Genomic DNA, 15,863 nt, shown 5'->3' on the forward strand with positions numbered 1-15,863 from the left:
CCCCCAGGGAGCCAATAAGCACAAATTTCCATAACAAAATAATAATAATAATAATAATAATAATAATAATAATAATAATAAATTCATTATATGTGGCCTCTTTAAGACTTACGGACTTCAACTCCCAAAATTCCCTAGCCAGCATGGCTGGCTGAGAAATTCTGGGTAGTGAAGTCCACAAATCTTAAAGTTGCCAGGTTTGGAGACCCTTGCTGTATTCAAAGCCTTTTCTCAAATCTATGATGTCCTCCAAAGGTTTGACAGTGACCCGCTTTGTAACATGCAGAATAAGAAATCAATCCATGATGGTACATTAAGATGGATTGGCGCCAGGTTTTTGTGATTTTTTAAAATGTTTTATGGTTGTGTTTCATAGTTTTTAAAACAATTTTATATCTGGGTTTTTTAAAATCTTGATTGGGAGCTGCCTACATAAATGTTTTAAATAAATAAACAATAAAATTTCCAGACACAAATTAAACCCTGAGCTAGTTACAGTGGCCAGCAACTCCCTTGTTTATTTTCTACAACCCATTTTCACACCCATCCATAAATTGCCCCAGCACCTGATGTAGAGAACTATAGAAGTGAACTATGCAGGGGATGATGGTTACAAAATCATGCTTCAAGCCCAGGAAAAAGGGAAAATGTGAATAAGAATTCCACTCCAATACACTAGAGCAGTTTTTCTCAACCTTGGTATATTTGGTATTTGGTATTTATTCGATTTGTAAACCACCCTATTCTCCGAAAGGATTCAGGGAGGCTGAACAAAAACCAGGGGAAGGGAAGCAAATACAGAAAATAAGACAAACAGGACAGTGATACAACAGTGATTTAAAAAACACAGCAAGCACAACAAATTCGAGTAAGTGGGGGGAACTCATCCCCAGGCTTGTTGGGACAGCCAGGTCTTAACGGCTATCCGGAAGGCCTGGAGGGTGGTGAGGGTCCGAATCTCCACGGGGAGCTCGTTCCAAAGGGCCGGAGCAGCCACTGGAAACTTTAAATTGCGTGGTCCCACAAGGAATGAGCAGCTGCAAAAGCTGATGGAGTTAGTAGAGATGCCTGAATTGAATACTTTAATTAAGGTAAAGAGTACACCTAATTTTATTTTTTACTTGGAAACCACTTCTGGACTTTGTTCTCGAGGTGGAAAAAATATGAAACTTTGATTTTCAGTTTTGATGATTAGATTGATCTGTCGTAATAGAAATGGCTAGTATCTATTACTATATAAAAGTAAAAAGTTGAGGCCTGTATATTTATTACTTTATTATTCTGCACTATAGAGACGGAAAATGTTTTTTCCCCTTTTTTCACCCTATGTTTTTCCTCTTTTCTTTTTCCTCCCGTACTGCCCCATTATTTTTATTTTTCTTTGTATTACTTATTTCCGATAAACTAACGTAATTTGTAATACAGTGATGTGGTTGCCGGCTGCCAATTGCATGAGGACTGGGGAATTCTGGGAGTTGAAGTGCTCACACCTTCAACCTGCCAAGGTTGAGAAATACTGTGCTGAGGGAATCATTTCAAGCGGGAATGAGCAAAATAGGATCCAAAGACTTTTTTGTCTGCGGCATTCAAAGCAGACTGGCTCTCTTCCCAGGGAATGAAATAACAGAGAGGCTCTCATAAGTCTAACTCCACCCAACCTCTTTGCCATGAACATTGAAAGGGCATTAATTATGCCAAAACCAACAAATCTGTAGCCAACTAGGTCAGGCACCCTTCAGGAATGTCACATGCGTGCTCGGACCCGTCCTTTTATTTCAGTCCTCGGACAAATATGCTCGGTGCCCGAGCTAGTCCTGGCCCTGCCTCAAGGCCGAGGTTTTATCGGAAGGTGGTGGAGAAACAGGAACGGCTGCCCTGTCGGGTTACGTCTAGCCTATGCTTCGTTGGGTTATGTCTGAGCTGTGAATGGGGACTCGCCTGCCATATCTATTCTCAGTCCCCTTTTGAAGGACTTTGATGTCCCTTGGCCTGCAGGCCACACCCTCCACGTATCTGGAAGAGAGATTTTGTAAGCTCCCTGTTGAACAAGGCCTCTGTCCTGGCAGTGGTGGCCAGGTGAAGGACATTCTCCGTTAGCAATAGCAATAGCAGTTAGACTTATATACCGCTTCATAGGGCTTTCAGCCCTCTCTAAGCGGTTTACAAAGTCAGCATATTGCCCCCAACAACAATCCGGGTCCTCATTTTACCCACCTCGGAAGGATGGAAGGCTGAGTCAACCCTGAGCCGGTGAGATTTGAACAGCCGAACTGCAGAACTGCAGTCAGCTGAAGTAGCCTGCAGTGCTGCATTTAACCACTGCGCCACCTCGGCTCTTATAACCTGGTTTTGAAGTTCCAATGGCTGCCCCTCCCTCTGCGTGCGCTTGGCAACCAGCCCACATTTATGCATTTGCGGTGTCTCGTGGTCACATGACTGTGATTCACGTTTTTGTTAAAAAGCAGCGTTTTCTTCCGGTTTTCGGCAAAAACAGCCTGTAGCAAACAATGCATTCACTTAACAACCAGTCCCCCCCAAAAAAAGGTTGTAAAAATGCATCTGTTCACGTGGTGACCCGGCTTATGACTGACAAGCCCAAATGGGCAGGCTCCATTATGGTCGTAAGTCGAGGAGCACCTGAACGTCTATTACAGGTCATCCTCAACTTACAAGACTTAATTTAGCGACTGTTCGAAGTTACAATGGCCCTGAAAAAAGTGACTTACGACCATTTTTCACACTTATGACCACTGAAGCATCCCTGTGGTCATGTGGTTTAAATTCAGATGCTTGACAACAGTTCATAATTATGACTGTTGCAATGTCCTTTGGTGACCTTCTGGCCAGCAAAACCAATGGAAAAGCTGGATTCACTTAACAATGACATTACTAGTTTAACAACTTAAAAATGGAAATTTTTTTCAAGAAAAATGGTAAAAATGGGGCAAAACTCAATTATCTCACTTAGCAACATAAATGTTGGGCTCCATTGTGGTCATAAATCGAGGACTACTTGTATATTGAGCCATTGTACTCTATGTATTGTGTTCTATCTTATAGAATAGAATAGAATTCTTTATTGGCCAAGTGTGATTGGACACACAAGGAATTTGTCTTTGGTGCAGATGCTCTCAGTGTATATTTCACTGTTTTGTGGTTATTTTATTGTATGTTATGGCAATTCCTAGGTTACGAACTGGGGTCAAAACAATAAACTTAACTATTTATTTACACTCACCTTTTCAGCGGCTGCATCAATGGCAGATTGATTGTAGAAAGAGGTGACCGTCTTGGATCGCTCCCTGGCCAGCTCGTGATGCTGATCGATAGCTGAAGACGACCCATATCGGAGTCCAGGGAGAAGGAAGGGGAGTACAGAAGGGGCCTGGTTCCCTGCTGCCCCCAGTTCTATCCGCAGCAGTGTTTTCCACATAATTCTCCTTACCATAGACCGCCTGCAGAGAGAGAAAATGTGCTAACCCACTTTAGAAGTCTTTCTTGCATCAATTTGACCAAGATCCCGAGTCCTGGCTAACTCCCAGATTAGCTGCTCCGGGGACTATCAAAACATCAGCTGTGAAAGGCATGCTGCATAACTCCACCACCAAAACTTCCCTCTAAGGGGGCAGGGGCCATGAACTCCCCATCTTTGCAGTTTTGTCAGCCTCCTTCACAGGGCAGGTTCAAAGCAGGCAACATGGCAGCCGTGAAGGTGCGATGGAAGCCCTGCCCTGTTGTACGAGCTATCGCACACATAGAAAAGTGGCCAGGCTTGTATCGTGATGCCATGATTGCTATCTACTCTGTTTTGACTCCCTCCCCCGCCAACATGTCCCTGCACAGCCTTATGGAATTCTTCGCACCCTCATGCAAAGATGGCTTCTGTTGTGGCCCGCCAGCAGCCAGCGGAGTTGCCAGCAGATTCAGACAGTGAGGAGGTTGGGGAGGGACATGGGCCAGTCCTGGAGTCTGGGGAAGGCTCTGATGAGGGCTCTGTGTCGGAGGCAGAGAGGGGGCCAGAACCGTATGCCAGTTATCAGCTGCCTCCAAAGTCAGACATCAGTGAGGCAGAGGAACAGCTGGAGCCTGTTCCCAGTGTGCGCATGCACAGAGTTGCCAGACAAAGAACAGGGGTCGACTTGGGAGAAAGGCCACAGGTGGGACGGTGAATGGCCCCTCCCAGAGGAAATAAAAGAGGAGTGAAAGGGGAGTGGAGTTTGCAGGAGACAATTAGTTTACTTAATTGGTTCGTGACTCTCAGATGCTCCTTGCCAAGTTTTGCAGATATCGGCCTGGCAGGTCTCCAAGCCAGATAAGGTCTGTGACTGTAAATCACAGCCTCCTCGAAAGACTTTGCTGGATGTGAATGAGCAGAATTCACAGTAAATTAATAAGAGGGTTTTTTGTCAGGACAAGGAGTTTGCTTCATGCTCTTGGGAAGCCTCGGTCAGAACAGCTCCCTCCTTGTTAACACTGAGAAGAGAAAGTCCAATTGCCTCCATTGAAAAAGCACCCTTAGGATAACCATGACCTGGTTGATTGTGGATCTCCATAGATATTGAGAAGAGAAATGATAACAGTCCCTTTGGATTGTTGTTGGTATTTTTCTCCTAAATGGTAATGAGGAAGGAGCCACTTTTATAGATGCGTGTTTGTGTGTGCAATGTATTCCATAAGGCTGGGCAGTGATACAGTGTTTTCCCCAAAATAAGACAGGGTCTTATTTTCTGTTGACCCCCGAAATAAGCACTTGGCCTTATTCTCAGGGAGATCTTATTATTTTTGAGGTGCAGGAGATGGCGAGTGTGGTCCCCTCACGGCCGCTGTTGCATTGCAATATTTTCAGGGGAGGACTTATTTTAGCGCATGCGCTCAAAAGCCCGATTAGGCTTATTATTCGGGGAGGTCTTATTTTCGGGGAAACAGGATATGTTGGTGGCAAAACAGGCAAAATATCAACCAGAGTTTCAGATCTTCATCTGTTGGGAATAACCACATTATTTTGCGTTACTGGTTGGTCTTATTGTGATCGCTCCTATTGTTTTAATGCTCCTATGATTGTTTTACATGCGCAAGCTGCCCAGAATTAGTTAACCGTGATGGCAGAAGAATGGTGCAAAATAACAAATACGAAACAAACAGAAGCAGTCATGCCCAATTGAATTTGCCTTCCCTTATTGAATCTTTAGCCCGATCCTAAAAAAATTGTGATCTGAAAACAAGGTGTCCCAGAGGGCAAATTAAAGGTGTGGTTTGAGTGCAGCACAAACAGAAAGAAATCTATATAGGGCAGCATAAGCAAACAAAGATTGATAAACAAACACCAGACTTAATGATGTACAGAATCTTCTGAGTATACCTCATGGGGGGGGGGGACCCAGAGTACAGACAGTCCTTGATTTATGACCCCAGTTGAGCTCAAAATTTCTGCTGCTAAGCAAGACAGTTGAGATTTTCCTCATGTAATGACCTTCCTTGCCACAGTTGTTAAGTGAATCACTGCAGTTAACACGGTTGTTAAGTGAATCCAGCTTCCCCACTGACTTTGCTTGTCAGGAAGTCGCAAACGGGGATCACATGAGACACACACCGCAGGACGCTGGAACTGTCATAAATGTGAACCAGGGGTCAAGTGGTTTTGATCGCCGCAGTGGTCATAAGTGTGAAAAATGCTCAAAAGTCACTGGTTTCAGTGCTGTCGTAACTTCAAAAGGCCATGAATGGTAGTAAGTCGAGGACTATCTGTACTTTGCATCCTTCTTCTTTTTTAAATAGTAGTTCCCTTGAAATGTAAGCCTAATGTTTCAACTCCAGGACATCAAGTTAGGAACAGTTGCTTCTGAGCAACTGGATAGTAACTGCATAGTAGACATTTCATGAGTAAAAACTCAGCAGGATCCTTAAACAAGGAAGGAAACTAAGATAGTTGCTAAACTAGGTCTGAGGATAGATTCATCCAGAACGACTGGATTCACACCTCTGTTTACTTATTAGGTTTAATATTCCAACTTTCCTCCAAGAACTGAAGGCTACATCTAGGAGAAACCTTCATTTCATCCCCACAACACAACCCTGAGAAGTCAGTTGACCGAAAGAACAGGATTAGCCCAAAGTCACCCAGTCAACTTGGGTCCCCCCATTCTCAATCCATCAGCTTGACCGCTCCAACTCCTGGACTGAGAGAGGGACTGGTCTACAGTCACCCAGGGAACTTCAACATTGGGATTCAATGTTTGGGACTCACCAACAATGCTCATCCAATGACTTAATCCAGTTATTTGCCAACTTTAGCAACTTCTACCGTGTTTTCCTGAAAATACGACTGGGTCTTATCTTAATCTTTGCTCCAGGAGATGCATTGGGGCTTATTTTCTGGTTAGGTCTTATTTTGGGGAAGATATTGTACTTAATGCATCAATCGGGCTGACAATCTTAACTGGGGCTTATTTTAGGGGAGGGCTTGTTTAAGAGCATTCTGAAAAATTATTTCCCAATTAAGTCTTATTTCGGGGGAAACAGGGTAGCTGTGTGGACTTCAATTCCCAGACTTCTTCTCAGTGGCTACGCTGGCTGTGTAATTCTGGAATTTGAAGTCCACATGCCTAGAAAATGCCCTGGCTGAGGAACCTCACTTTAATCGCCAGGATCCCTGTTCAAGAGTAACAAAATCCCACTCCAACCTTTCTTGGCCTCTGCAGTACTTACTCTTAAGATGACAAGTCACACGGATGCTCCCGTTTTTCCCACGTCTGGTCGCTGTTCTCTTTGGCAGGACCTTTGTGCATTCCCTAAATGTGACAAGAGATGACCCAATTCATTCATCTAAAGAATGATGGCTTTATTCCTTGATAGCGGAACAGGCAATCTTGAAAATATGGATGGATGCTATTGAAAAACACTCAGGGTGAGGTACTTTTGTAAGGTGGTCAGTGTATATGTGCAAACTGTGAGCATCTGAGAAGAGACCCATCACACTAAAAAGATGTCATCCCTGCAGTGCGCACTGATGTTACCTAGTTTGGTAATGAAACGTCTTCAGAAAAAAACCACCAAGCTCAGAGAGCACCAAGGACTCCACAATGTATTTTTCATTTTAAATTAGAGGAAGAAAAAGAGACAAAAACCTCTTCCTGCACTTAGAAGTTGTTTTTCTTCCTCTATTTTAAAAAAAAAGATATTGCATCTTCCCAGTATGCTAGATGTTGCCCAATTGACTCATAGCAAAAGCCACGTAGAGCATCAAAACACTCCCAAGGCTTTCTGAGTAACAATTTGGCACAGTTCTTACATTAGTTTGGCACAGTTCTTACCTGCCTATCATTCAAAGGCTAAAGTTGCAAATTTCCTACCAAAGATATTAAAACAGCGTTCACAGCACAATTCCCCTGCCTTCAAACTGGGCAGTCCAACAATCCAAGGGACTGGATACCTTTACCAACTTCAAGACTGAATTTGCTTAACAGAACACACTGGGGGAGAAAAATGAGAGCAATTCTCCATCCAAAACAGTGGTAGGTTCTGGATCTCACTGCAACCGGTACGGTTGCAACGTGGCCCGCTGTCCACCACATGGACGTGTGCAGCGCGCGCATGCGTCCTTACCTCTTGTGACGCCTCCGCGACACTCCAGCTGCTTGGAGGAGTGTTACGCAGGCGCCATGCACTCCGGAAGTGCCAAAGAGCTCAAATACAGGTAAGGAGCTCAGGCGGGCGGGCCCTCCAGAGCAGCATACCGGAATGGTAGCCAGTGCTCTGGGCAGGCACCGGTATGCCCGTACCAAAGCGTACTGCCTACCACCCAAAGCCAACAGAAATTGAAAAAAATTATTCTCCTCAAACAAACTACATTATTGCCTGCCAATTTCCTTGTTCCTTGGATCGGTGCCCTCCATTTCTATCAGGGAAGGATAGAAAGAAAAGGAAAATCCATTTACTGATTCAAATTTTATATATTCTAAGGGATTAGTTTATACGGATAGTCCTCGGCTTACAACAACATTTGAGCCCCAAATTTTTGTGTGTTTTGCCTCATTTTACAACCTTTCTTGCCACAGTTGCTAAGTGAATCAGTGCAGTTGTTAAGTTAATAACATGGTTTTAAGTGAATCTGGCTTCCTCCTTGATTTTGCTTGTCGCAAAAGTGGGATCACATGACCCCAGGACACTGCAATCAACATAAAGATGAGTCAGTTGCTAATCATCTGAATTTTGCTCACCTGACCGGGGGGCACTACAACAGTTGTAAGTGTGAAAATCGGTTATAAGCCACGTTTCCCAGTGCTATTGTAACACTGGTCACTAAATGAATTGTTGTAAGTCAAGGACTACCTGTACAGTAAGGCATTCTTCAATGTAATAACTAAGAGAGTCCTGTAGAAATAATTTCACTGGAGGAAAAAAAACCCTGCTTATTACAACAGCTGGCGCTGTTTGTAACATCTGTTTTAGAGAGATGCACACAGTCACTTATTTTTTTTTCTATATTTGGGTCCCTTCTCCTTATTTCGCTTGTTCAGTACCCTCCCAACTTTAAACTAAGGAAACACTCAAGACCTATCATAAAGTGTAAGATGGGTTATGGGAAATTAGTATCCATGTTTACTTCGGTATTTCACAATCTTTTCCACTTCAAGATATGTGGCTGGGGAATTCTGGGAGTTGAAGTCCACATATCTTGAAGGGACCAAAGTTGAAAAATACTGTTCTATTCAACCTGTTATTACTAATAGGAAATTCCAAATATTTCTAGAATTTTCTACCTTCTGCTCCACTCTCTTCTTAGCACAAGGAGAAACATTAAAAATCTTTTCCTGGTCTTTAAGATTTATGAGACAAAAAGTATTTACATTCTTTTTTCATTTGGGCAGATTATTTTGTGTATTTCAACTATGTGTTTTTTCACTAAGCAGCCACTCAAAATACATACATACATACATACATACATACATACATACATACATACATACATAAACAACACACACACACACACACACACAAGGTATGGCTGGTGTGTGCCAATGCACACTAAAAAATTTTTTGCACCCACCAAAGAATTCATTATTCAACTACAAGCAGTCCTCAACTTATAAACACAATTGAACCCAAAATTTCCACTGCTAAGCAAGGCAGTGGTTAAGTAAGGTTTGCCCCATTTTGCGACCTTTCTTGCCACAGCCATGAAGTGAATCTCCCCAGTTGTTAAGTTGGTAACATGGTTATTAAATGAAACTGGCTTCCCCATTGACTTTGCTCATCAGAAGGTCGCCGAAGGGAATCACATGATCCCAGGATACTGCAATTGTCATAATACATGCCAGTTGCCATGCGTCCAGATTTTGACCATGTGACTACAGGGATGCCGCAACTGTTGTAAGCGTGAAACGGTCATAGGTCCCTTTTTTCAGTGCCACTGAAACTTCAATCAGTCATTAAACAAATGGTTGCAAGTTGAGGACTACCTGTTTACTGTATCTCCATTTAAGCTTCCATTTTAAAACTGCTTAAGACTGCAGAGTAAAACTTTTAACACCCTTATTCACCTATTTTGTGTACTACTTATTGATTTGATCTTTCCTCCAAGCAAAAAAGAGTTACGCATGCAGGCTCACACATATTCATTCTCTGCTGTGACTTCTATGTGCCTTCAATCAAAATTTCTTAGGTACCATTTTATAACAAAATTGTAATATGCGTGACAGTAACATCACTGACACCTGCAGTGTCCTTTCCTCAGTCCAGGGGATGCTAGTAAATTTCCTTCTAGCATTTGAATAAGCCTGCAAGGTGGCTTGGGCTCAGAGGGAAAGAGAGAGGCTGATCCACCAAATATTCTCTTGCAATTTGGGGATGTTTTGTAATGAACCAAAATAAATTTCCAGACAACCTTACAGGATTGACTGTCTTCTTTTTGATAGGCGGAAACCTAATCTAATCTTGTTTTAGGATCACACAGACATGGTGGCTCCTCCATGCAAAGTAAATCTCTGAAGGTGAAAACAGTGCATGGTAGGGAATGAGTCCCAGTCTTGTTTCTGCCTTGATATCCTCAGTAAAAGAAAGAAAAAAGAAAAAAAAAAGCCCAGGAAGGAAGCTCCCATTTGAGTGTTTACAGCAGGGGTGTCAAACTCAAGGCCCGTGGGCCAGATCTGGCCCACAGGGTGCTTAGATCTGGTCCAAGGGGCTGCATTGCAAACAATGAAGGACTGGCCCACGGTGCCTCTGTCAACAAAAATGGAGCACACGGCCCTTCTGAGCTCTGTTTTCGCTGGCAGAGGGTTGCAGGAGGCCGTTGTGGCTGAAAACAGAGCTCAGGAGCCCGTTTTCACTGGCAGAACACCCAGGCATCGACATGAGTGACGTTGAGCTGGCCACACCCTCTCTAGCCATGCCCACCCCAGGCCCCTGAGGTCAAACACAATCCTGATGATGGCCGTCACTGAAATAGAGTTTGACACCGATAGTCTACAGTGAGACGCTCTGGTGGGAATCTGGACCAGGCTGAAGGGCAGAAGGAATAACCTTGAGGAACAGGAGGAAGAGACACAACCCAGACAACAGTCAGATAAAGGAAACCTGAGTCTGGGCCAGGACTGTAACCTGAGAAAGTGTCTTAGCAAGGCCTTGCCTCGTTCTCATCAAGATAAAAAGAGGGAAGGGAGAAGCATATTCAGACTTGCAAGATTCTGTTACTGCAGCCTTATAATAATGATAATAATAATAATAGTACAGTATTAGTATTAACTTTGATTTATTAGTTTGGTGTACTATGATGAAGAACTGATGGCATATAAGATGTTCTTGACAGTACCCCTCATGACCAGTAATCATTCAGGAACAATGGGAGCTGATGCCTAATAGCATTTAGACTTATATACCACTTCACAGTGCTTTACAGGACTCTCTACAGAGTTAGTCTATTGCCCCCAAAATCTGGGTCCTCTTTTTACTGATCTTGGAAGGATGGAAGGCTGGCTCCACCTTGAGCCAGTGAGAATCGAACTGCCGAACTGCTGGCAGCCAGCAGAAGTAGACTGTAGTACTAAACTCTAACCACTACGCCATCACGACTCTTTGTGGTGAGAGGACTGGAAGGCCACAGGGCCAAAATTGGCTTTAGAGAAGGGCAAGCAAAAAGGTGGAAAGTGAACCATGATTATTTATTTCCAAACTTGGAAGGGCACTAAGCCCTAAAGCAGTGCTTATCAACCTTGGCAGCTTGAAGACGTGAGGACTTCAACTCCACATAGCTGGCTGGGGAATTCTACCCAGAATTGAAGTTGAAGGGTAGAGTTGAAGTCTACCCATCTTCAGCTGTCAAGGTTGACAAACACTGCCCTAAGGACTTGAAAAACAGGACGCTCTCAGTTAATGCTATGTGGTCAAATAGTGGCCCACAGCTCTATTCCAAACTGGGCAAAAGAAAGCAACAGGAAACCGGGATACGTGGCTTGAGTTGCAGAAGGAAATATTGTGGCTTGGTGACCCTGGAAGCCACAACTCAAAGCAGAAGCTCTCAGGAGCTGCAACGAACACACAAGTCTCCAGAAATCCCAGAATCCATCACCTACCTCTTCTCCAGGTCTGGCAGAGCTCCTTACACAGATCTATTAAGTCCCCCCCTTCCCCCAGGTAACTCCAAAAAGCCGCTCTGTATGGCCCCCCTCCACAACCTTCATGTTCTCGGCAATGCCTGTACATGTATGACAGCTGAGCTGTGCCTGTTTCTTTGGCCTCATTTCACCCGAAGCAGCTGAAACCTGGAGGGAGGGGTAGAGCTACAGGACTAGAAAGGCGCCAGGCGAACTGGCTTATGAAATCCCGGAGCGCTGGTAAAGTTTTTGGGATCTGGAAAAGATTATGGCGGCAACTGTCTCGTCAGCTGATGCCCGGGGAATCTGCAAGCTTGTTAGGGGCTGCAGTCAATCAGCAGGAAGCCATTAAAATGTGGACAAGGCAGCAACATGGGGAGAAAACAGAAGGTATTACTGAAGAATCTGCCAGCTCATTTTCAGCGATGTCTTTTAAGCACAGTACTTACAGGAAAGTTATGACACTTAAGTGTGCTTTCTTGCAAATAAATTTCAAGGACTTGTTTCTGGTAAGTCGTTCACTGCTATGGATCTCTTTTTTTCACTCTGTTATCTTCAGTTCATACTGGTTGGACTCATATATCAAAGGTGACAAATCAAGAAGGCGATTTGTGTGGTTTGGGTTACACAGTATGTGTAAATCCAGCCGATTATGGCTTTTTCAACAACCAGGGTAAAACAACCCATGATGTGGCATGATATCTGAATTTACTCTTTGTTTTACTGAGAAAGGTTTATTTAGCTTTTCCAAATAACATGTTGTTCTTTCCTCCTTGCATTTGCCCCACATTTCTATCTTGCATTTATAATTTATTTTGGGGCAGGAGTGCTGCTGTAAGATCTATTGTAGCATTTCTATGTTCCAGATTCCTGGTTCTTATAAGGACCAACAAGAGGTTCCTGATTATAGGGAAAAGGAAAGTGCTTTTTCTCCTCTCCCTAAGTTCTTGAACTTGGCTAGTTTCCTTGAAAATGTTTAACAGGAAGTGTGCCTAATTCAAAAGAATTCATGAATTATGTTTGTTATGACAAAAAGGTTAACAGGCCACTGCTCCCAGAATAATTCAAGAAACCATCTGTTTCTAGGATAGTAAATATTTAACTAGAAATTACTTTGAAATCTGCAGAAAAAATTAGCCTATTGAACTATTATCTCTTCTGTTAATTTTTCTCATTTTACAATTGATAGGCACAAGGACAATATTCTAGTTAAGAGACTAAACCTAACACTTTTTTTCCCCCGTGGTCAAAACGATGGCTAATACGACAGAAATCAAAGGCACATTTTCACATCAATTAATCACAGGATTTCAGCATATTCTGTTCAGGAACCTTAGTGTAGTGTTTTTCAACCCTGCGGTATGATCTAAGCACAGTACAGAAAATTGTCTGCTACAAACAATAGATAAAAAACTCAAAGTAAACCGCTCTAAACTTGATTGCAGAAAATACAACTTCGGCAAGAGTGGTCAACGCCTGGAATGCTCTACCTGACTCCGTTGTTACATCCTCAAACCCCCACAGCTTCAACTATCCACCGTGGACCTTACCCCATTCCTAAGAGGTCCGTAAAGGGGGCGTGCATAAGCCTACCAGCATACCTACTGTCCCTGTCCTACTGTTCCCATTTATTTGTATTCATTTCTTTCGTTCATATCCATGATTATATTTATACCTGCTATCTTGTATAAGTTTGACAAACTAATAAATACAAATACAATACAAATTTAAGATGTGCAGACTTCAACTCCCAGAATTCCCCAGCCAGCAGGGGGAAATTTTTCCTGCAGCCAGCAGTAAGGCTGGCCAGGGAATTCTGGGAATTGAAGTCCATGCATCTTAAAAGTTGCCAAGATTGAGAAACATTGTCATAAAACATTAACAGATAATTCTCAGAATCACATTATATAATGGAAGCCCCAAATTTCACCAGCCTTGCCTTCTCCTTGAATTGAAGGTCTCCTTTTAATGCTCATTACCTGAGAGATTTGGCAGTGCTGGGCAACATGTTTTTCAGAGTAATTTAGCTGCCATAATTCATCATCCAGAATACCTGCTAATCAAGCTCCAGGGCTAGTTTTTAGTCTGAAACCTACTGCAATGTCATCTCATTGTTTCTTCTAGTCCGAATGCCAAGCCAACTAAACTTGAAAACGTGGCTCATACAGTGTATTCCAATGTTTATTATCCTGACTTTCAGAAGATATTTGAGGCAGAAAGCAACACATTTTGTTATGAAAACATAATTTCACATTGCCAGCACCAGCACTCAAATATGCTAGCTCTTCCAAGAGTTGATATTATCATGTGTAGTTTTGCTACAGGTAATTCTACATGTAATATAATATACAATATTATATCACATATAATTTATGTGCTTAGCACCACACTTGGGGGACAGATGGACTAATTGAGGTAATATATTTTCAGGTCGTTATTCTTTAATATTACATGTTTGCATTTTCTTGGAGCAGCTGTCACATACCAAGAAGTGAGGGACCATCAGCCCTTTCTTGCCAGGTCTATCTGTTTACATTTCCAGGTTAAAGTTCTGGGAAGGGAAAATGAACAAGGTAGGATGTTTTGGAGGGCAGCCCAAAGAGACCTAACACCCGAAGGGGACCAGATGCTTTATGCCAATCACCAGCCTTGTTATTCTGATCCTGATTTAAACCTACTGGATTAAACCAATTTAAATGCTTTAATTCCAGAGTTGTGCTAATAAAACCTCCGGATTCTTAGGCGCTGGGAACGACTAATGAACCGGTGCCATCAATGTGGGTGAGACCCAAATTTCCTGACCTTCTCTCCCACGCCACAATCTCTGCCCCAAAGAGCCTACTGTTCGAATGTGTATTCATTGGAAGCAAACTAAGGAAGCGGAATTACAATTAAGAAAAGGAGAATCACCATCCATTCTCTGCTCCAGATGTTTGGGCCCTGCAGTGGTTGCTAGCAGTTTTTTGTTTTGCTTTTACCCATTGCCACAAAAAAATTGTGTTCCAACTTCCTTCCTACCCCATGTCCTTTTCATAAACCGTGGTTATTCTTAAACCCTCTTTTCTTTAACGCTGCAACGCACCTACTCAGGTCATCCTCCAGGGTGGGAACCTGGAGTCCTGAATCCCCCTTTCCCAACCACTCTGCCAAACCCATCAGGCGGCTTCCTGGGCCGAAAGGGGAACTCCGGTTCCGTCCCAGCGCCTGCATCCCCCCGTAATAAAAAACCAGGAAGCTGCCTCCTACCTTCCGTGCCGGGGCAACAAGAAAGCAGGGTCTAAAGCCTCTCCCCTCTCTGCGCAAGGACAATGGTATGTCCCTTAAATGACATCTTACCGCCAAGCCGAAACGCCGCCGCAATTTCTACACTTCAAGACCGGACTAAACCAGCTGCTTTTTTCTTAGCAGAAAAAGGGGAAACTGATGGCGGGCAGTTTTTTTTTGACGGAGATAAAGGCGGCAATGCCGCCTGGGAAATGCAGTCCAGCGAATGCGCTTCCATGAAGCTTGACAGGCACTCCGAGAAATACGAATCCCAGAAAGCCTCGCGCGACATGGGAGGAGCCTGACGGGAAATGTATTAAAGAGCATCAGATAACTCTTTGTAACAATGGCAAAGGACGGTCGTGAGAATAACGAAACAAGCTATTATTTCAATAACTCGTAACTAGTCGTGAAATGCACCAACTTTCAAAAGAGGTGGAAAAATGTATCGAGACTAGGATGACATAGCCCAGTCCCTAGAAAAAGCATATTGCGGATAAAAAATTAACGTAGGATTAATCTCTACATTTATTTTCTTAACATTACAATTCTGATGCAAAGAAGCACTTAAGATATATAGTATATCACAGAAGTGAGTACACCCCCTCACATTTTGTAAATATTTAAGTATATCTTGCCAGCAGTTTAGACATTAATGGCTGTGTTGCATTATTTTGAGGGAACAGCATATTTAGTTATTGAGCTGTATACTCACTACTTTACATTGTAACCAAGTGTCATTTCTTCAGTGTTGTCACATGCAGATAAATATTTACAAAATGTGAGGGGATGTGATATACTGTAATTGTCTTTGAGATTTCTGAATATGTACCCCAGAACTGAAAATAAAAATATCACCATTTTCCCCACCTTTGACATGTTTCTGATCCTGCTTTCATTATCATTCCAAGATATATTTTTTCCCTTGAATAGCTATTTTTAGCATAATCAATTTATGCAAATATTCTTCACTCTTAAAAAAATACTATTTATAAATCAAGATGCTTCTGG

General features: G+C 42.8%; 1 protein-coding gene across 3 annotated transcripts in view; it reads right to left on the reverse strand.

Moving 5' to 3' along the window:
* BCKDK (branched chain keto acid dehydrogenase kinase) overlaps positions 1 to 15,076 on the reverse strand; it is a 41,002-nt gene extending 25,926 nt beyond the window's left edge. Inside the window, exons 1-4 of one of the 3 annotated variants that reach the window (XM_087714089.1) lie at positions 14,925 to 15,031; positions 14,074 to 14,139; positions 6,706 to 6,788; positions 3,239 to 3,455 (exon numbers count right to left, since the gene is read on the reverse strand). In XM_087714089.1, the coding sequence (XP_087570215.1) occupies positions 3,239 to 3,448 (210 nt within the window). In that variant the 5' untranslated portion in view covers positions 3,449 to 3,455; positions 6,706 to 6,788; positions 14,074 to 14,139; positions 14,925 to 15,031. Of the gene's footprint in view, positions 1 to 3,238; positions 3,456 to 6,705; positions 6,789 to 14,073; positions 14,140 to 14,834; positions 14,887 to 14,924 lie in introns of those variants that run through there. The other 2 variants (XM_087714087.1, XM_087714088.1) reach the window with 2 other exon arrangements.
* Between the last annotated feature and the right edge of the window lie 787 nt (positions 15,077 to 15,863).

Source organism: Thamnophis sirtalis, unplaced genomic scaffold (assembly GCF_051295495.1).
Source record: "Thamnophis sirtalis isolate CommonGarterSnake01/CBP01778 unplaced genomic scaffold, rThaSir2_p1.2 scaffold_4, whole genome shotgun sequence".
Classification (NCBI taxonomy): Eukaryota; Metazoa; Chordata; class Lepidosauria; order Squamata; family Natricidae; genus Thamnophis; species Thamnophis sirtalis.